Source organism: Polyodon spathula, chromosome 50, assembly GCF_017654505.1.
Source record: "Polyodon spathula isolate WHYD16114869_AA chromosome 50, ASM1765450v1, whole genome shotgun sequence".
NCBI classification, from domain to species: Eukaryota; Metazoa; Chordata; class Actinopteri; order Acipenseriformes; family Polyodontidae; genus Polyodon; species Polyodon spathula.
The window spans coordinates 836,967-857,945 of record NC_054583.1 but is presented as its reverse complement, the minus strand read 5'-3'; the positions used below and the strand labels follow the sequence as shown (position 1 = coordinate 857,945).

At 42.3% G+C, this 20,979-nt stretch overlaps 1 protein-coding gene across 1 annotated transcript in view; it reads right to left on the bottom strand.

The window, feature by feature from the left end:
* Positions 1 to 11,124: 11,124 nt before the first annotated feature.
* sez6l2 (seizure related 6 homolog (mouse)-like 2) overlaps positions 11,125 to 20,979 on the bottom strand; it is a 54,074-nt gene continuing 44,219 nt past the window's right edge. The window contains exons 16-19 of the mRNA XM_041238713.1: positions 17,809 to 17,847; positions 14,246 to 14,363; positions 13,907 to 14,009; positions 11,125 to 11,674 (exon numbers count right to left, since the gene is read on the bottom strand). Of these exons, the coding sequence (XP_041094647.1) occupies positions 11,645 to 11,674; positions 13,907 to 14,009; positions 14,246 to 14,363; positions 17,809 to 17,847 (290 nt within the window). The 3' untranslated portion in view covers positions 11,125 to 11,644. The remainder of the gene's footprint in view (positions 11,675 to 13,906; positions 14,010 to 14,245; positions 14,364 to 17,808; positions 17,848 to 20,979) is intronic.

Genomic DNA, 20,979 nt, shown 5'->3' with positions numbered 1-20,979 from the left:
CGCAAGTCAACATTTTCTATAGGTAACACCTGTCTAGAAACAAACTAAATTGGTGTCCTATTTATTTTGTGTTTTTTTTTACTAGCTCTGTATTTTAGTTCTTTGCAGCTGGCGGGCTGGGCAGTGTTTTTCAAGAGAGCTTGTCAATCCGAATTAAGAGTTCTGCTTCTCATTGGTTTCTTTTTAAAGTCAAGGAGGTTTACTCCAGTCAAAGTAATACATTGCTAACTTTCATTTGATAGAAAGAAAAATGGCAGCACCCTGTTTCAACATGTGCTTGAGTTCTGCCTGGTAACTGATTATATCACTATACTTATTTGTCCAATGTACGATTTTTTTTTGCATATGTTATTTTTCCACCAATGGGATTATTTTATACCGTACTTGTGGGAGGGGTCATTTTAATTTAAATTCGTGAGACGGTGGAAGAGAGGGGAGACACTGAAAGGAGGTGAAACTGAGAAGAATGTGCAAGCTGGCGAGAACTCTGGGTCTCAATTCGTTTTGAGCAGAGAAATCTCCTTAAATTACTCAAAATTGAATGCTAACTTAGAATCTCTGAAATGATCCTGGGTGAACAACTTCAAGTCTTTATGTGCTTTGACTATCAAATCATTTATTTTCATTGTGTGAAAATAGCTTCTGTTTAAAGTAATGGACTCTTCCTCTAAAGGTGTGATTTGTAACGCTTATTCAACTTTAAGCCTGCATAAGAAAAGAACCCAGCTAAGACTACCTGCACACATGGGATAGCTGAAGAGGATTTCACTGTTTCCCTTACCTTGGATATAAATAAATAAATAAATAGTTGATCTATTTTTGCATTTAAAATGTTGTGACCTGTATTTTGATTTTGCTAAATCTTTAAGATAACAACTTTGACGGTCTTTTAACAATCAAGGTATTTCATTATTTTGGGTTGACCAGATTTCTCTAGTTATTGCACCAATAGATGTCTTAATTGGGTGTTTTGCATTACTTACAGTGGGGGCTCGACACTTGCTTTTATTACTCAATGTATATTGTTTCTGGGATTATCATTAGGACGCCAGAATCACCGTCTAGCCTTCTTGAGGTGTCGTGGGCTAGTCGACAAAACATGGATGGTGGAAGGTGCCCACTTGAAGACCCCAGAGATGTACTCTATTCAGCTCAATCGAGACGGTTGTCATGCTGATGCGCTGGGGAGGCCACACTGTGGTTGATCCCTGGAGCCAGCATTGCAGCTGTTGTGTGTGCTGATGCACTGGGGAGGCAAAATATTAACATTAAGTTTCACACCTACTGTCATGTAATGGAAATCAAATCTCCTATTTCTCTCCTATTTGTCTTTTATTGGCTTCTTTTGTTGTCATATTTTTATAGCTCTTTCCTGATGTTTTTCTTTTTCTCTTTTGCGCCAGTGTTTTTTGTCTCATGTCGTCCTCCTCTCCTTTCGTTTGTCTCAGTCCTGGAGTTCGGCTCCTTGACTCCTCAGGAGCACCCCTGTGGTGCAGGCTCTGCGATCCCCAGTGTACACAGAGGTCCGGGTTGTGTGGAAGGAGGATCGTTCTCTCGCTCAATGACTGCCCACCAGGGACCCCTCTATTGGAACAACTACAGGACTGCAGGATCGTTCAGGGACCCCTCTATTGGAATAACTACAGAACTGCAGGATCGTTCAGGGACCCCTCTATCGGAATAACTACAGGACTGCAGGGTCCTTCAGGGACCCCTCTATTGGAATAACTACAGAACTGCAGAATCGTTCAGGGGGTACCCCTCTATCGGAATAACTACAGGACTGCAGGATCGTTCAGTGACCACTCTATTGGAATAATTACAGGACTGTAGGACCATTCAGGGACCCCTCTATCGGAATAACTACAGGACTGCAGGATCATTCAGGGACCCCTCTATCGGAATAACTACAGGACTGCAGGATCATTCAGGGACCCCTCTATCGGAATAACTACAGGACTGCAGGATCGTTCAGGGACCCCTCTATTGGAATAACTACAGGACTGCAGAATCGTTCAGGGGGTACCCCTCTATTAGAATAACTACAGGACTGCAGGATCGTTCAGTGACCACTCTATTGGAATAACTACAGGACTGCAGGATCGTTCAGGGACCCCTCTATCGGAATAACTACAGGACTGCAGGATTGTTCAGGGACCCCTCTATTGGAATAACTACAGGACTGCAGGATCATTCAGGGACCCCTCTATCAGAATAACTACAGGACTGCAGGATTGTTCAGGGGGTTGATGATTGCTTTGATTGATTGATGATTGCTTTCATTACCCGTAACTCAATGTGGGTGTGGAAGGGTGGTGATCAATTCACTGACAGACACGGGAGACAGAAGGTTTCTTTGAAACACCACACTGGTACCCAGTTTTATTATTTTCCTTTTTTTTCCTTTATTTTCTCTTTAGCCTGCAGAGGGCACTGTTGTCTGAGGCCTGGATACCAGCAATGGTAATCAGGACCAACACAGGTATACACCGACGCACTTACAGGTGCTCAAAAGAATAATGAAAACAAAAGGCGAAAGAAAAAGGGAAAATAAAACACAGTAGTAAAACTACAAAATAAATTTGCTGCACTCGGCAGTGTTACCCCAACTGTCGCGATCCACATGGCGCTACACGCTCACCCGTTACCTCAACCTGCATGTACCGTTCGGTGTTCTGCCCAAGTTTTTGCCCGCTACTAAAAATTTATTTTTCTTTTTTTTTTAATTAATTTGTCGTAGTGCTCGTTCTTCTCCGGCCCTGCTCGGTCCGGCAGCAGAGTTTCTGCCAGCTGGCTCGTTTCATCTTAGAGGGTCAGCAATCCCCCAATTCCCTCCTCTCGGCCACTCAGAGAGAGGGAAAGCCACACACCCTCTCCCTCATCTCTCTGTGTCACTGCCATGACTGACAGGTGGATCTACGAGGCCGCTGCCACCTCCCTGCAGAACCATGCATGCGCCAGACAGTCAGCACAGATCTCCCTTGTTACAGTGGGAAAAAGTAGAGCTATCTGAAGACCTTAGGCAGAACATTTTTTATCGTCTTAAAACTGGAGAACAATCATAGGCACAGATCACTGGGGGGTGGGGGCAGTACATGTATTTCAGGACCACAACAATATTTCTTAAACTATTTATGATTCAAAATTAAGTATTTAATTAATTTTTTAATTAATTAAATATGGGTAGCTTGTTTTGTTGGGACTGGAACACACCAGATTTTCCACCCCTCCTTATTTTGCACAATGAACTGGTCCTGAGAGCGTGACACACATCATTGCTTTCTTCGATGTGTACAATAGCAGTGTTACGGGTTTAATTTTAGAAATGGATATTCGAAATTTTTTTAGCAAGCCACCTTCACAATTCACAATTGGAAGAAAGCACTGGAGAAATTTAAAGGCCATGAAAAATCATTCACTCATAGACTGGCATCAAAACAACACGAACAATCAAAGCCAATCGACGCACTGCTCAGTGACCAGATACTGTCGAGCAAGAGATTGCGTGAAAGTGTCTCTGACAAATATTCACTTCAGTCTGGTATTTGTCTCCTCAAGGACTTGCCTTTTGTGGTCACGACTCAAATGAAAGAAACCATAAGCAGCTGTTGTCGTTACGATGTGAAGATGAAGGACAACTAAAACAATGGATAATGAGAAAAACGAACATGACCCAACCGGTGTTCAGATGAAATATTAAAGTTGCAGCTCATTCTGCAATACATTCACACTAGCTCCCAGTTTTTTCAGTTATTGTAGATGGCACACAGGCAGTCAGTGGAAAGGAGCAAGAATCGATATGTATTAGATATATTTATGAAGACCTTAATGCACATGAGGCCTTTCTTGGCTTGTACTAGGCACCTGATTCATGTGGAAAAATGATTGCAAATATTGTGCAGGACGCTGTACTTCAACTCCAGTTACCAATATCCTACCTGCACGGTCAGACGTACGATGACGCTTCAAATATGTGTGGAGCCTACTATGGGTGTCAGGCAGCAATCAAATCAAAGCAGCCTTTAGCACTTTATGTTCACTGTGGTGCTCATTCCTGCAATCTTAATCTTGTGGCATCACACTCTGTCTCTGCATCTGCCGTTATTAGAGATGCTCTTCAATGGTTTCAAGAACTTGACAAATTTTACAGTGCATCAGGCATATATAGGAACATATTTGCATCTGTTGCTAGCAGTGCAAGTGCAAAGCTTCACTCAATCAAGCTACTATGTCCAACGAGATGGTTGACGTGTTGTGCAGTTGTGTAACTTGTTTTAATACAGTACTCCAAGGTAATGTCCAGTTTCGAGGAAGCGGTAGAGACTTCTCGTGCCAACGACTTACTGGTAAGATTTCGAATGGGAACCAAACTATTGGCATTGCACATGGTTATGCCAGATTTAGGGTTGCTAGAAAATGTTAACCAATGTCTACAAGATCCATCTACTTGTACAGCTGGGATGCTGGAGGCAGTAAATGCTGTACAACTGGGTGTGGTACGCAGTGAACACTATTTTAATGAAATGTTTGAGGATGTGAACAAGCTAATTGAACAGTATGACTTACAACAACAATTCCACGATGCCTCAAAACACCTGCAAGGTACACTGGAGCTGTTACAGAAACTGAACTGGAACACTAACGACCACAGTATCTCGAGTTTATAGATTGTGCAAAATCAGCAGCCTGCGTGCCTGAAGTCCTGGCTACACAACAGCATGACACAAAACAGACTGAACTGTCACCCAGTTTGTCACTCACACCGAGACGCTCGGGATGACATCATTCTGCCTGAACTGGAAAAGGAATTCTGTTCCAGATTAAACATAAGAGAAGACCTATTTGGAAAATATTAGGTGAGTGACCTTATTCCTTCATAAATATATTTGTCGAAACTATTTTTTTTTCCTCCTAAATACCAGAGTTAATAAATCACTCCAATTTATCAACTTACCATGTGATTAAACATGGCGTTTCTAAAGCAGATTAGTTTATAGTTAAAATCCACATTAAAAACATTTCTTATCACTATTATCGTTTCAGTTGCCATTTGTGTTTAGAAGAATGTGTCATGATGTCACGCCTTATTTTCCTAAACACACACACCTTACAGTAGAGATCGGCACCTTTGAGAAGGATACAAGAAGATTTCCAAGCATTTGAGTTGCCCAATTCAATTATTGTTTCTATTATCAAAAAATACAAGACTCCTGGTACTGTCAGAATGCTCCCTTGGTCTGGAAAAAAGAAGGTTCTTTCAGCAAGAACAAGCAGAAGAATTGTGAGGAAGCTTAACACCAATCTGAGATTGACTGCCAAAGATATTCAAAGTGAATTGGCTTCAGTTGGGCCTGGGGTTTCCATTTCAACCATAGGTCAAGTATTGCACGGTGAAGGTCTCAATGATCGCAGGCCAAGGAAAAAGCCACTCTTAGGAAAACATGACAAGGACAATTGCTTAAAGTTTGCAAAACAGCTTTTGAATGATAGATATGAGTTCTGGTCAAAGGTTTTGTGAGATGATGAAACAAAAATCAAGCTGTTTGGTCACGCTGATAGTCGTTACATTTGGAGAAAGTCTGGTGAGGCCTATATATAAATAAAGGAGCCATCCCACTGAATTGGTAAACTGGCAATGTTGTCCCTACTTTTAAAAAGGGAGATAAATTTAACCCTGGGAAGTTTATCTTGAAGACCCCAAAGATGTACCCTACTTGGCTCAATCCAGACGGTTGTCATGCTGATGCGCTGGGGAGACCGCACTGGGTTGATCCCCGGAGCCAGCATCGCAGCAGTTGTGTGTGGGGCTGATGCGCTGGGAAGGCAAAATGAGCTGATCCCTGGAGCCAGCATTACACTTCAGCCATCAACACCAGGCAGAAGGATACCTACATCATCAGATGGAAAACAACACAAATGGATGGAGATGCAGATGCATCACATTGGTTTACTGTAAAGCTACGTCTTAGTTGGTGCTTATCTTGGCGAGAGCCGAGTTCAAATCAGCATGATCTGTGAGAGCGGGGGTGGAAGATGACTCAACACTAATAACGACTTAGGAACGGAAACGGATATGAGAATGGAGAGCACTTCACAAAAGACTAGATCAAGATCTGCAGTTAAAGACATGGAACTCCAGGTTTGTGTCTGCGGCTGGAGCAAGGCGACAACGGTCAGGGGTTTGAAGATTCATCAAGAGAGAATGAAATGCTTGAGGGAGAAGGGACAAGGGCCTTGCATTGATCAGTACTTCTTACAAAGTCAGTCGAATGAAATCCAGCGACAGGAAGCAAACCACAGTTCGCAGGATATCAGCACCCCTGTCATAGACGTGAGGAGGACTTGCGTGGATACAGCTAGTGATGAACCTAATGATCCTTGCGAATCCAGTCAGACGAACCAGCGTAAGACAGAAAAGAACCTCAATGGACACAAGCCTGGAGTTAAATGGCCAAGAGCTTGTGAGAAAACTGCATGGGACACAGTAAACACGGATCTCTGTTTTACTTTAGAAAGGTTAAATGGAACAGTTGAAAAGAAGCTGGATAAATTTGGGGACATCACCTACACATATGGAGAGGTTTGGAATTGAAAAAAGGAAGGAAAAAGTACAAACCATCTCGAAATAAATTTTCTAAGACATCCAACATTTCTTCGTCGGCTGGAAGAGGACGGCAAAAAAGAAATTCCTCCAGAAGTGAATTTTCATGCACAAATCTGACATAAACGAGCAATTGTGCAGCTCCAGCGATGTCCGTTATCTCCTCAATTTGTATGGCAAAGAATTTACTCGTAGTAGTTCTGAAATCCAGCGACTCACTCTATCATTTGACAACGGAATTGCGCCAACCTGCATGGCAGAGTTTTCCCCAAACATAATGGAAGAAATGTCCTTTGCAGCTGGAAAAATCAGTGTCTCGGCTATGGTGTGCGGCTTGCGAAGTTTATCAATGCATGTGACACAGCATAAGAAGCCTTAAGACACTTGCCAGATACTGTAGAATGCTTGCTTATAGCCCCTTGTTGCTGATTTAATGCATCATGTTTTCTTCTGAAAAAGTCCTTAACTGCAATATGTATGTATACCTGTGTGCATGTATGTGTGTGTGTATATATACCTGTGTTTGTGTATGTATGTGTGTGTATGTAGGTTTACACACATACCCACAGGTAAACATGTGTGTATACCTGTGTATGTATTGTAACAAAGCCTCCTGGCTCAGGCTTGTTTGCATCCTTTTAAAATAGACCTAGACACAGAGCTGTATGTTTGAGCGTGGCTGCACACTTTTCTTAGGTACAAAACCAAAATAAACAAACAAAACCCTGACTCCCCTCGGGGTACTCTAACGAAACGCTTGGTTTCACTAGTTTTCTTCTATTGTTCTACACACAGCACTTCCTCTGTTACCAGCTCCCTGGTGGTCCTCCTAATGGAGCTTCAGGCTCCCTTTTTATTCTGTGTGGTTGTTCCCAATCAACACTCTGTGTGTGTGTATACAGTTGTATGCAAAAGTTTGGGCACCCCTGGAAAAAATGTATGTTACAATGAATCTTTCAGTGAACAGAAGTTGACCTGACCTCTACAAAGTTAAACATGACACCTTTCTACAAATTTTAATACAGGATTACCATTTATTTGCATTTATTACAGATTCAAAATAATAAACAAAAATGAACATGGCGCATGCAAAAGTTTGGGCACCCTTTTGGACCTTTCTTAATTACTTCTTTAAAAGATGATTAGTAAGGCCCCGAAAAGTTGATTCACTCGTTAGGGCTTCAATTAGTCAGGTGAAGTCAATTCTGGTGTTGAACTATTACTCTGAAGTAACTTCATACCTTCTGATCTGTCAGACTGTGACAGTTGTTCTGCCTGGTTTCAAAAACCATGGGCTCCTCTAAGCAGATGTCTGAGGACTTGAAAATGAAGATAACTGACTTTCACAAAACAGAAGAAGGCTATAAAAAACTCTCAACGCTTCCAGCTAGCAATTTCAACTGTCAGAAACACTGTCAAGAAATGGAAGTTAATCGGAACGGTTAAAGTCATGGCAAGATCTGGAAGACCAAGAAAAATATCACATAGACTTGAAAACTGGTCAGATCTGCACAACAGAACCCACAGGTCACTGCAGAGGACCTTCAAAACAGTTTAGCTGACACTGGAGTTGTTGTTCACATGTCCACAGTCAGCATACCTTACACAACAAGGATCTGCATGAGACAGTTGTCAGAAGGAAGCCTTTTCTACAACCTCATCACAAAAGTCAGCATCTAAAGTTTGCAAAAGAAAACCTTGACAAGCCTGAAGCTTTTTGGAACAATGTGCTTTGGACTGAAGAAATGAAAATTGAACTGTTTGGCCACAACCAAAGACCATTTGGAGAAAAAAGGGTGAAGCATTTCACGAAAAGAACACCTTGCCAACTGTTAAGCATGAGGGTGGCTCTATTATGCTTTGGGGTTGTGTGGCAGCCAGTGGAAGCGGAAATATTGTGCGGGTGGAAGGAAGAATGGATTCAACTAAATATCAACAAATCCTAGAAGCTAATGTCCTAAAGTCAGTCAGGACACAGAAGCTGAAAAGAGGTTGTATATTTCTGCAAGACGCTGATCCAAAACAAACCTCAAAATCAACCATGAAATATTTACAAGAAGGAAGGAGAAAGGTTTTGGAATTGCCGTCACAGTCCCCAGACTTGAATATTATTGAAAATCTGTGGGGAGATCTCAAACATGGAGACCAAAGAATCTTTCTGAGCTGGAAAAGGAAGAGTGGGAAAAACTTCCAAAGGCAAGAATAGAAAGAATCTTAGCTGGCTACAGGAAATGTTTAGAAGGAGTTATATCTGCCAAAGGAGGTGTTATCAAGTACTAAGTGACAGGGTGCCCAAACTTTTGCATGCGCTATGTGCACTTTTATTTATTATTTTGAGTCTGTAATAAATGCAAATAAATAGTAATCCTGTATTAAAATTTGCAGAAAGGTGCCATGTTACTTTGCACCATGTAGAGGTCAGGTCAACTTCTGTTCACTGAAAGATTCATTGTAACATACATTATTTCCAGGGGTGCCCAAACTTTTGCATACAACTGCATATATATATATATATATATATATATATATATATATATATATATATATATATATATATATATATATATATATGTGTGTGTGTGTGTGTGTGTAACATACAGGAATAATCCATGAGAGAATATTCAATTCTATATTTTAGTTATGTCATTCATTTTATTTATTTAAAAAGAGAACAAAACAACCAATTCAATTGCTAACACCGCGCCCACTGAGATTAACAGCAATATCTATTAAACGCCATGCAGCTACAACTCAAAACTCAAAAGCATGAAATCCCATTAAAACAGAAGACTGCATTCCGTCAAAGACAAGCTGGCACAGGTAACATAATAGGAAGAATCGAGTGGAGATTCTTGTTTGACTAAATTAATGAAGTGCTAAAGAGACATAAGTGCATGCTGCCTTTTAATCCTGCTTCAAATATGACACAAGATCATTCAAGTCTTTCAATTGGCAATATTATGTACATTCACAAAAACATAATTTTAAAGCCCATACATTCAATTGCTGTATTTTGACCAGGTTATATCTGTAGTAGCTTATAGACACCAGGTTGGGTAGTTCTGTACAGAGTTTTATATTAGCGTTATACAATGTGGTCCTGCCAGCATTGCCCTGTGTACAGCACAGCACAGCCAGACTCTGCCCAGCACACAGCGGGCAATGCCAGCACACTAGATTACAACTTTATAAAGACACCATGCTTGGGTAGCTGCTGTAATTCTGGACAGGGTTTTATCTAAGTTTGAACTTTGAATGCTGAATGGGATTTTAACACTTATGCAATAAAACTAAACTCTGGAAAATTCTTAGTCTTTTTTTATGTTAACTCAATAGAGATACAAAAAGCTGATTTGAATATTATCAATATTATTTTTTTGTTTTATATTTTTACAGCTGACAATGAAAAATGTATTTAATACCTGTCAATGAATACTTAAAAGCAATTAAGAGTACAAGTATCTGTCATACAATCTTGAAGAAAATCAATCAATAGCTGTATCGTGAAGCCCTTGAAATGAAAGTATTATTCTAATCTGCAGTGAAGGGGTTATTAGAACTATCATTTATAATCAAGCTTTAACACAGACACCCACTTCCAAGCAAAACGGGAGCTGGTTCTTGCTTACATTCTAAACAGGATGTGACATTATTTGACTTCCTGGTATGTACTTATTTAAATTGACCATTCTACAGAACCAGGAAGCGGGATGACACGTGGCAGGAAGTGGATTTGGCACACAGGAAATGATGCATGAGATGGTTTATTTACATTCATCAATCTCTTTACCTTTTTTATGATATTTTCCATATACCGTAAAACTTCAATTAAATGCCTCTGCCGTTTATTTACAGTATTTCCCAGCAGACCAGGCGTGTATTGGAGACCGACAATTATATTAGATCTCTAGCTTCACATGATTCATGTGGTCATTAAGAAGCTGCTAACACACACAGCCTTGTAGCAACAGCAGAACTCAACTTAAACATCCCGGCAACTGTGTTAAAAGGTTGTGTGTCAGTGGGACCTAGTAACAGTTTTGTGTTTTATAACCAAATAAAACATTGTATCGTACACCCTCAAGTGTAAAGTGAACCTATTATCACTGTCTTTTTATACGCACTGGATAACAAGGATCCTGTATGCAAAACACTGGAAAATGAACAAGCAGAAGCACAAATTTGTATTTAAAAACAGAAGTAGATCTACCATTGTTAATAATAATAATAATAATAATAATAATAATAATAATAATAATAATAATAATAATAATAATAATAATAATAACTAGTAAAATGTTTTTAAAAATGAACAATAAAGCAGTAAGTGTCATTATCAAAAATAATGTATTGTTTACTCTCAAACTTGTACACTGTTAATACACTGAAACACACTCAAATACACAGAGGTCTGTATCTGGCCTGCTTTCAGCAAGCGCTTAAAATGATCAAAACTTTTAATAACGTAATAACTGCATTAAACAAATATGCATTACATGTAGGCCTATTTCTATTCTTATTGTAATTTATTAATCCTGAGAGTCACTTTCATCTTCCTCAGCTTCAGTGGCAATGAGAGACCCAGCATTTATTTACAAGATATGGCAGCAGACCCGGTGTGTATTTGGACAGGCGGTTATCTGGGCAGGCAATTATTTGCAGTTTTACGATATATCAGTCTATTACTTCATGTATCTCTCCTCTTTTTTATCTATCCATCCATCTTTATATTTATTTGGCTCCAAACAGCCCTCCTAAGTTTCAGTAGCCATAGTTTTATATGTTATATTGGACTGTGGCTCCCAACAGTGCCAATAAGAGTTATGAGGACGGATTTAAATGAATTCTGTGGATAGACTGTCAGTTTTGATTTCTCGAGATGGACAAATAGATGGAAGGATGGATGGATGGATGGATAGACATTGACAGATAGATAGATGAAGTTTTGGCACAATACAACTTTTCTCACAAATCAACAGACAGAGAGAGGGGTGGAGGGAGGTATAATATGCTATCTCTCGCTCTGTCTAGCTGTGTCGTTCTTCAGATGGACACTTCGTACTCCCGCGTGTCCTGCATAGACAGAGAACAAAAATAAAACAGGAAAGAAAGAGAGAAAAGGACGTTAGTTTTAAGTGTTTGGCTTGGAGGGAATCGGCAAAAACAAAAAAACAGCTTTTGCGCTTTAAAGTCCTGCTGTCTGTCTATCTTATCTGGACCTCCACTCCCCATCCTCCGGCCCACATTGTAAGAGAACTCTTGTCACCACAGTGGTGGAACCAGCTATCGGAAGCCTTCGGGAGGCAGAGAGTCTCTCATTAGCGGTTCCATCGGGGGCCACGAGTCAACACCCCCGTCTAGAGACTGTGCTTGTAGATCTCTGATCATCCCCTCCGGCTTTGCGCTGGCGTCCGACTGACCCTAGGAGCACTACGTGATACTGGAACGTCAGCTGATGACGATATCCTTGCAGTAACATCTATATTGAAAATTGCTAATAATCATAGAACCAAGTATAACTAAAAATGTATAATGTTAACGTCTTGTATCTTGGTTCATATTGTTATTTTAATACGCAGCATTTGCAGTAAACAATGACTGGATTTTATGAATATTGCGTTGTGGAACCTATTTCCACAGCCCTATTTACCTATATTATATACCTTGGATAAAGGTGTCAGACAGAAAATTAGAGGTATATGGACGGTCTACCTGTCTGTCTTTCATCTCCATCTACCTGCCTAGTGTTTCTCTACGTCAGTCGATAGACTATTGATCTATATGTATCTCTGTCTGTATCTGTCTCTAAATCACTATGACAAATAGTTTTCTCTTTGTCTCTGTTTATCAAGATGTTTGTCTATCTGTCTACTGTTTATCTGTCTGTAGACAGACGGATCGACTGTCTGCCTGGCTGCTTCTTTCTGTCTGTGAGGCAGTCAATCAGGATATTTGTCAGTCTATTTATATTTATCTGTGTCTTTCTGTCTGTCTGTCAGTCAACATCTATCTATGATCTCTTTCTATCTGTGTGTGTCTATATCAGTGACTCTCTATCACTGTGTGTGTGTGTCTATATCAGTTAATCTCTATCAGACTGTGTGTGTGTGTGTGTGTGTGTGTGTGTGTGTGTATATCAGTCATATATCTCTAGAGATAGTGGTGGTCTGTGTGTGTGTGTGTGTGTGTGTGTGTGTGTGTGTGTGTGTGTGTGTGTGTGTGTGTGTGTGAATCGGATGTGACACACTATATCAGTGGAATCTCCTATCACTGTGTGTGATGTGTGTGTCACTATCAGAGATAGTGAATGACTGTGTGTGTGTGTGTGTGTGTGTGTGTGTGTGTCTATCAGTCAATATCACTGTGTGTGTGTGTGTGTGTGTGTGTGTGTGTGTGTCTCTGTGTCAATGTCTCTGGTGTGTGTGTGTGTCACTGTGTGTGTGTGTGTCTGTATCAGTGTGTATCAGTGTGTGTGTGTGTGTGTGTGTGTGTATGTGTGTGTGTGATCACAATATCACTGTGTGTCTGGTGTGTGTGTGTGTGTGTGTGTGTCTCTAATCAGAGTTATATCACACAACAGGTGATAGTGTTATGGTGTGTCATGGTGGTTGTCACACAGTCACATATCATGTGTGTGTGTGTGTGTGTGTGTGTGTGTGTGTGTGTGTGTGTGTGTGTGTGTGTGTGTGTGTGTGTGTGTGTGTGTGTGTGGTGTGTGTGTGTGTGTGTGTGTGTGTGTGTGTCTCTATCAGTCAATATCACTGTGTGTGTGTGTGTGTGTGTGTGTGTGTGTGCAATTGTATGTGTGTGTCTCTATCAGTCAATATCACTGTGTGTGTGTGTGTGTGTGTGTGTGTGTGTCTCTATCAGTGTGTGTGTGTGTGTGTGTGTGTGTGTGTGTGTGTGTGTGTGTGTGTGTGTGTGTGTGTGTGTGTGTGTCTATCAGTGAATATCACTGTGTGTGTGTGTGTGTGTGTGTGTGTGTGTGTGTGTGTGTATCAGTCAATTCACTGAATATCCACGTGTAGTGTCTCTACAGTGTGTTCACCATCCGTCATATCAATCAAGTGTGTGTGTCTCTATCAGTGACTGTGTGTGTGTGTGTGTGTGTGTGTGTGTGTCAGTGTGTGTGTGTGTGTGTGTGTGTGTGTATCAGTGAAGTGTGTGTGTGTGTGTGTATCAGTGTGTGTGTGTGTGTGTCTCTATCACTGTGTGTGTGTGTGTGTGTCTCTATATCACTATGTGTGTGTCTCTATCACTGTGTGTGTGTCTGTGTGTCTCTATCAGTGTGTGCTTGTGTCTCACCCCAGCCTCGTAGAGCGGGTTGTTGAAGTCCGACTCGACAGTGATGGGGCTGTAGGAGTGAGAGCTGGAGAGCGAGAATCCAAACAGAGTCTTCCCCTGGAATCTGCGGAGAGAGAATTGGAATCAGGGGTTAGAGAAGAGAACAGGAGAGGAGACAGGCAGAGACAGACCGACATACACTGGCAAAGAGACAGACACACAGAGACACTTATTGACATTCTCCCAGTTGTAGAGAGTTGCGGCTGTAATTTGGAGTAGTCGACAGGACTGCATTAATGAGGCTTAACAATGGAAGAGTTGATGATGTCAGATACGGAGGCAGAGGGGGGCGTGACTTACTTGGTGTAGTAAAGGTAGATTCCTCCAATCAGGAGAATGACCAGGATGATTGGCAGGAAGATTGCCAGGGCGATGTTCCTGCCCTCCATCTGGTGGGAGGGGTCTGTCGTCCTGGAAACTGCAAACAAACAAACAGACTTCACTATCCACGTTATATAAATGTGCCCCCTCATTTTCAAACTACCTGAACCTGAAATGATGTAATTGTCAATCCAAAATGGCAATATTTGTAAAAACTAAATTCAAATCAGACCTTAATACATAAACAATTAAAAGAATTAGAAACAGCACTAGAAGATAACCAAAACCCACTGGACACCCCAATCACTCTGCTAGAGCTCACAAAGAAACTGCAGAGCCTCAAGCCCAGGACAGCTTGTGGGCCCGACAGAATCAGCACCGAGACGCTCAAACACAGCAGCCCTAAGCTGCAAGACGCCCTACTCAAACTCTTCAACCTAGCCCTGAGAGCTGGTGTTTCCCTGGGATCTAGAATCAAGGCCTCATTACCCCCATATATAAAAGTGGAGACAAATTCAACCCCAGAAACTACCGAGGCATCTGTGTGAGCAGTAAATCTGGGAAGGTATGCTCTGCAGTATCATTAACACTCGGATACTGGCCTCCCCACCGAACAGTGTCCTACCAAACCAACGCACCTCTGACCTTATTTACACCCTACACACCTTAATCAACAAGCACGACCACCAAACTAATAAAGGCAAAATATTCACCTGCTTTATAGATTTTAAAGACATTTGATTCAATTTGGCGTGAAGGACTGTTTGGTGTAGGGGCGTGAAATTATATGAATCATAAAATACGAAAAACATGCAGTGCTAAAAAACTGCTGTAAACTAAAATAAATGTTTAGACATCCTGAGGAAACACACAAAACCCCGATTTTTGATAACTGTAGTGCTTAAAAAATGTATGTCTTCCAGTACACCATCGCAGGGAAACAGGAAAACTTCATTCTTGGGAAGCCCAACACCAGAGTTCACCATTTGGGACAACGGAAGGACCACTTTTCGTGAAACAGGAGCTTTGACTTGGTAGAAAGGGACTGTTTGGTGTAGGGGGGTAAAGTCTATGACATCATAAAATCGAAAAACATGCAGTGCTAAAAAATGGTAACAAAAGAAGAAAATGTTTCACTGGACGAGACCAGAGTTATGTTATAGTTAATAAACCAATAGATCTGGCTAAAAATCTTTCACAGTGTTATCCAACCAATCATTCCTTATGAAGGGAAACATGGGGCCCACTTTCAAAATGAAATTCCAAAATAGGAGATAAAAGTCAAATTGAAACTTTCCATTTAGAATTTTGTAAAAACATTTTATATATACATAGAAACTCCCCCAGTCATGCGTGTTGGGCTGAACTAAGTCGCTTCCTCTTACTGTTACTCACTGAAAACAGAGCAGCCAAATTCTGGATCCATTGGAGCCAGACTCAGCCACACTGCTACCAGCACAAAGCATTCCAGTGCACCCAGCTCTACTCAGAGAGAGACCCCCTGAGACAACTAGCAAAGAAACACCAGCTTGGCAACAGTGCCAATAACAAAATTACAGCAACAACATTACAACAAATTGATCTCTATAATAAAATGACATACATTGAACAGTGGAACAGTGAAACAAGCCGGCCAGACAGAACAGGCTGTGCAGTCAGAGTGAGAAGGCAAAACAGAGGGACACACACCAGGCCTGACCCTGAGAAACTGCGGAGGGACAGTGTGTAGATACTTAACAGAATTGCATTGTTTATTGTTAAATGGGTGGGAGTGGGGGTGGGGAGTGTTATATTGTTTATATTCTGTTAAGAAGGGGGGAGGGGGGAGGGATTGATATTGTGTGTTAACATTAGATTTTATTTTATATAACACTTATTTTTTCAACTTTAATGAATCATCCCGACTCACCCTCGAGCTTCCGAGCATCCAGGAGCTCAAAATACGCGGGAGATACTGAGAGAGAAAGAGAGAATTAAAAGAATTAGAAACAGCACTAGAAGATAACCAAAACCCACTGGACACCCCAATCACTCTGCTAGAGCTCACAAAGAAACTGCAGAGCCTCAAGCCCAGGACAGCTTGTGGGCCCGACAGAATCAGCACCGAGACGCTCAAACACAGCAGCCCTAAGCTGCAAGACGCCCTACTCAAACTCTTCAACCTAGCCCTGAGAGCTGGTGTTTCCCTGGGATCTAGAATCAAGGCCTCATTACCCCCATATATAAAAGTGGAGACAAATTCAACCCCAGAAACTACCGAGGCATCTGTGTGAGCAGTACTCTGGTAAAGATGCTCTACAATATCATTAACACTCGGATACTGGCCTCCCCACCGAACAGTGTCCTACCAAACCAACGCACCTCTGACCTTATTTACACCCTACACACCTTAATCAACAAGCACGACCACCAAACTAATAAAGGCAAAATATTCACCTGCTTTATAGATTTTAAAGACATTTGATTCAATTTGGCGTGAAGGACTGTTTGGTGTAGGGGGGTAAAGTCTATGACATCATAAAATCGAAAAACATGCAGTGCTAAAAAATGGTAACAAAAGAAGAAAATGTTTCACTGGACGAGACCAGAGTTACCCAGCTTTCTTCTTTTAGAGGAGTGGCGGTGTAGAGGGAGGAGAGACCATGGGTTCGGAGAGGGAGAGAGAGAGTGAGGGTGAAGACATGGTTAATGAAACCGGGTGGAAAAGGGAGGACCCAGAGAGTAGTGCAGAGGGGGGGAGTGAAGAGATACCGAGAAGAGAGAAAATAACTTTTTCGTGAGGGGATGGATATCGGACCAGGGCGAGAAGATAGAGGATAATAAACCAATAGATCTGGCTAAAAATCTTTCACAGTGTTATCCAACCAATCATTCCTTATGAAGGGAAACATGGGGCCCACTTTCAAAATGAAATTCCAAAATAGGAGATAAAAGTCAAATTGAAACTTTCCATTTAGAATTTTGTAAAAACATTTTATATATACATAGAAACTCCCCCAGTCATGCGTGTTGGGCTGAACTAGAGACTCACTGAAAACAGAGCAGCCAAATTCTGGATCCATTGGAGCCAGAGAGCCACACTGCTACCAGCACAAAGCATTCCAGTGCAGAGCTCTACTCAGAGAGAGACCCCCTGAGACAACTAGCAAAGAAACACCAGCTTGGCAACAGTGCCAATAACAAAATTACAGCAACAACATTAGGAGGAACAAATTGATCTCTATAATAAAATGACATACATTGAACAGTGGAACAGTGAAACAAGCCGGCCAGACAGAACAGGCTGTGCAGTCAGAGTGAGAGGCAGAACAGAGGGACAGAGGCCTGACCCTGAGAAACTGCGGAGGGACAGTGTGTAGATACTTAACAGAATTGCATTGTTATAGGGAGAAAGGAACAGGGAGGGGGGGGGGAGAGAGATATTGTTTACATTCTGTTAAGGGGGGAGGGGGGTGGGGGAGGGATTGATATTGTGTGTTAACATTAGATTTTATTTTATATAACACTTATTTTTTCAACTTTAATGAATCATCCCGACTCACCCTCGAGCTTCCGAGCATCCAGGAGCTCTTCATAAACTACTGCGGAGAGAGAGAGAAGAGGAGAGAGAACGGGAGAGAGAGAGAGAGAGGAGGGGAGGAGAGAGAGAGAGAGAGAGAGAGAGAGAGAGAGAGAGAGGAGAAGAGAGAGAGAGAGAGAGAGAGAGAGAGAGAGGAGAGAGAGAGAGAGAGGAGAAGAGAGAGAGAGAGAGAGAGAGAGAGAGAGAGAGAGAGAGAGAGAGAGAGAGGAGAGAGAGAGAGAGAGGAGAGAGAGAGAGAGAGAGAGAGAGAGAGAGAGAGAGAGAGAGAGAAGAGAGAGAGAGAGAGGAGAGAGAGAGAGAGAAGAGAGAGAGAGAGAGAGAGAGAGAGAGAGAGAGAGGGAGAGAGAGAGAGAGAGAGAGAGAGAGAAGAGAGAGAGAGGGGAGAGAGAGAAAGAGAGGAGAGAGAGGAGAGAGGAGAGAGAGAGGAGAGAGGAGAGAGGAGAGAGGAGACAGGAGAGAGAGAGAGAGAGAGAGAGAAAGGAGACAGGAGAGAGAGGAGAGAGGAGACAGGAAGGAGAGAGTGAAGAGTGAGAGAGAGAGTTCATGCTTAACAGTCATGCTTAACTTGAGCTCCTAAATCAACCAGTTATATTACATTAGAATAAAATAATGGAGAATTAAAATAAAATAATATCATCAAAAGCAAGAAGAACATTGAAGAGAAATACACTTTAAAGAGAAATGGTTAGAAAGGACCAGAGAGGAACAAAACTAGAGGACAAAAGAAATAAGGAAGGAAATAAATAAAAAAGGAAAGACAGAAAGAAAATAAAAAAAGACACCGAGTAGTCTGTCAGCTACAGAAAACAAGAACAAGGTTCAAGGCCACTCAAATTAAAAGGTTTACATATTATAGAAATGAAGATATACTAGTAAATACTGTAAACATTCAAACTCGGTCAGAGTGTAAGTGGCAGTTAGTCTGTGTGAGAAATTGATACATTGAGCAAGCGCAGAGCAGCCCCTCCCCCTACTGCTCTACAATCATCACCACGCCCTCTAGAGGTGAAAAGTGCACAGGCAAAGACAGAGAGAGAGAGAGGCCAGAGACTCTCATTGCAGACTGCAGCCAGTCTGAAGACAGGACTGATTACCAACCTGCTGTTCCACACTGAGAACACCAATGCCTGGCACAAGGCAATCTGCAGAAACTACAGAAGGGCATCGGTAAAGATCAGATACTAATAAAAGATGAAACAGACCATGAAACCACAGTGCTCACTAGTAATCTATACCAGAACAGCTCTATCGTGGTTCAGGGCAGCGAGGCCAGTCTGGTGGCTTTTGAAGAGTTTTTCATTAGCCTAATAAATATAAAATAAAACCAGAGAGCAGAGAACAGCAAGCTACTGAGATGAGCCCCCCTTGCTCCTGACAACACTGACAGCAGTGAGAGCACAGCCCCTGCAGACACCGACAGCGAGCCCCCACGCCCCCACACCCGCCCCGCTCTCACAGCTCAGGGAGAGCCTGGTTCTGCTGGAGGTCGAGCTGGTGGAGCTCAGCGATCTGGTGCTGTCCAGGCTCTCAGACAGCGACCCCCCCCCCTGCACAGCAACTCAGAGACCAGCTCACTCAGGTGAAAAATGAATAGAGAGTCTCGCTCAGAGAGCTGAGATTGGAGGTGAAGGAGCTGCAACAGGACAGAGACTCTAAAGAGGGAGCTGGTGAGAGAGGAGAAGGAGCAGAGAGAGAGGAGACACACCGCCCCCAGCAGCAGCTCCACAGGGAGCAGGTTGAAGTCAAAGAGCTCCCTCTCCATTACCTCTGCTCCGTCCTCGCTGTCTGTTCCGCTGTCCACTATGGCAAGCCAAAATATCATTTAGAGGTATCTCAAATTCATTTACAGATATCTCTAAATATTTGAAGATATCTCTAAATATTTGAAGATGTCTTAAAATATTTAAAGATATCTGTAAATTAAAAAGTGGCCGCAGCCTCTCACACTCACTGTAGGCATGAAAGAGAGTTTCCTCTGCTGAGCAGAAAGCGCACTGCTCACTGATGCTGGGGTCCACTCTATGGAGAAACCTACCTGTGGACACAATGCAGTGTAGAATCTACCACTGCAGGTCCCCCACTCTCTTGGCGAGGGGCGGCTTGTACAGCACCCTCCACACCGGCCTGTGCCCCTCCTCTATAGATAAGTGAGCTCTCCACTTGGAGTCTACCAGACCCTTTAGCCTACTATACTCTGTGGCTTTAACACACAGCTTGTATATGTTTTTATTATTCTTCCACACTCTGCAATTTAAGCAAAGTCCCTCCATTCTCTCCACCCCCCTCTCCTTCCTCACCTACTGTTAGTGACACAGTCATCCCTGGAAATAAGGAAAGCTGTCTCTGCTCTGTGCCTCTGGACAGCTCCTTCCTCAGGACTGACTTGAGCCATAGGGAGAGGCAGCCCCTCAACTCACCCATCAGTCTTTCTGCAAGCCTTTCTGAGTGCCAGCCTAGCTGTGCAGTTAGCTGGGAGGCAGTTAGCCAGCAGAAGAGCTCAAGGTTTAACAGGTGAACCACCCTGGTTACACCTGCTTTTAAAAAACTGGCACAGAGCGTCATCGACTGGAGGAACTTACCTGGAAAGAGTGGATTAAAAAATAGGGGCTCCTCAAACAGGTCCTGCCCTGTCAAGGACTCCACATCCCTTTCCACCCTCACCAGCTGCCAAGCATTTATAATACTTTGATAAAAAGGAGGAAGACCTGCTTTATAAAAACTGGTGTTCTCAATTAAAATCAGGTGTTTTCCTAACCCCAGCCCCCAAATCTATTGAGAAGGAAACAGGCCAGCCTCTTCCAATGAGCCTCCTCCTCAGTGTACAGGAGTCTCTGAACCGCCTGCAGTCTGAAGGCTGCCACCCTGCTGGCAATGCTGACTAGCCCCTGCCCCCCCTCATCACTAGGGAGGTAGAGGACTGCCGGCCTCAAACTGTGTTTCCCGATTTTTGCTTTGATTTATTTAAATTTTTAGAAGTATAAAACCGGTCTAGTCTCGCTCTATATACACAGTTTGTGTGATATTGAGACCAGGTGTATTGTTTTGAACTGGGGTGCAGGCATCTCCAAATGTCAACCAGGTCACTGGACTCTAACAATGCAGCCAACTCTCTGGAGGACTGAGGGTGTGGTTC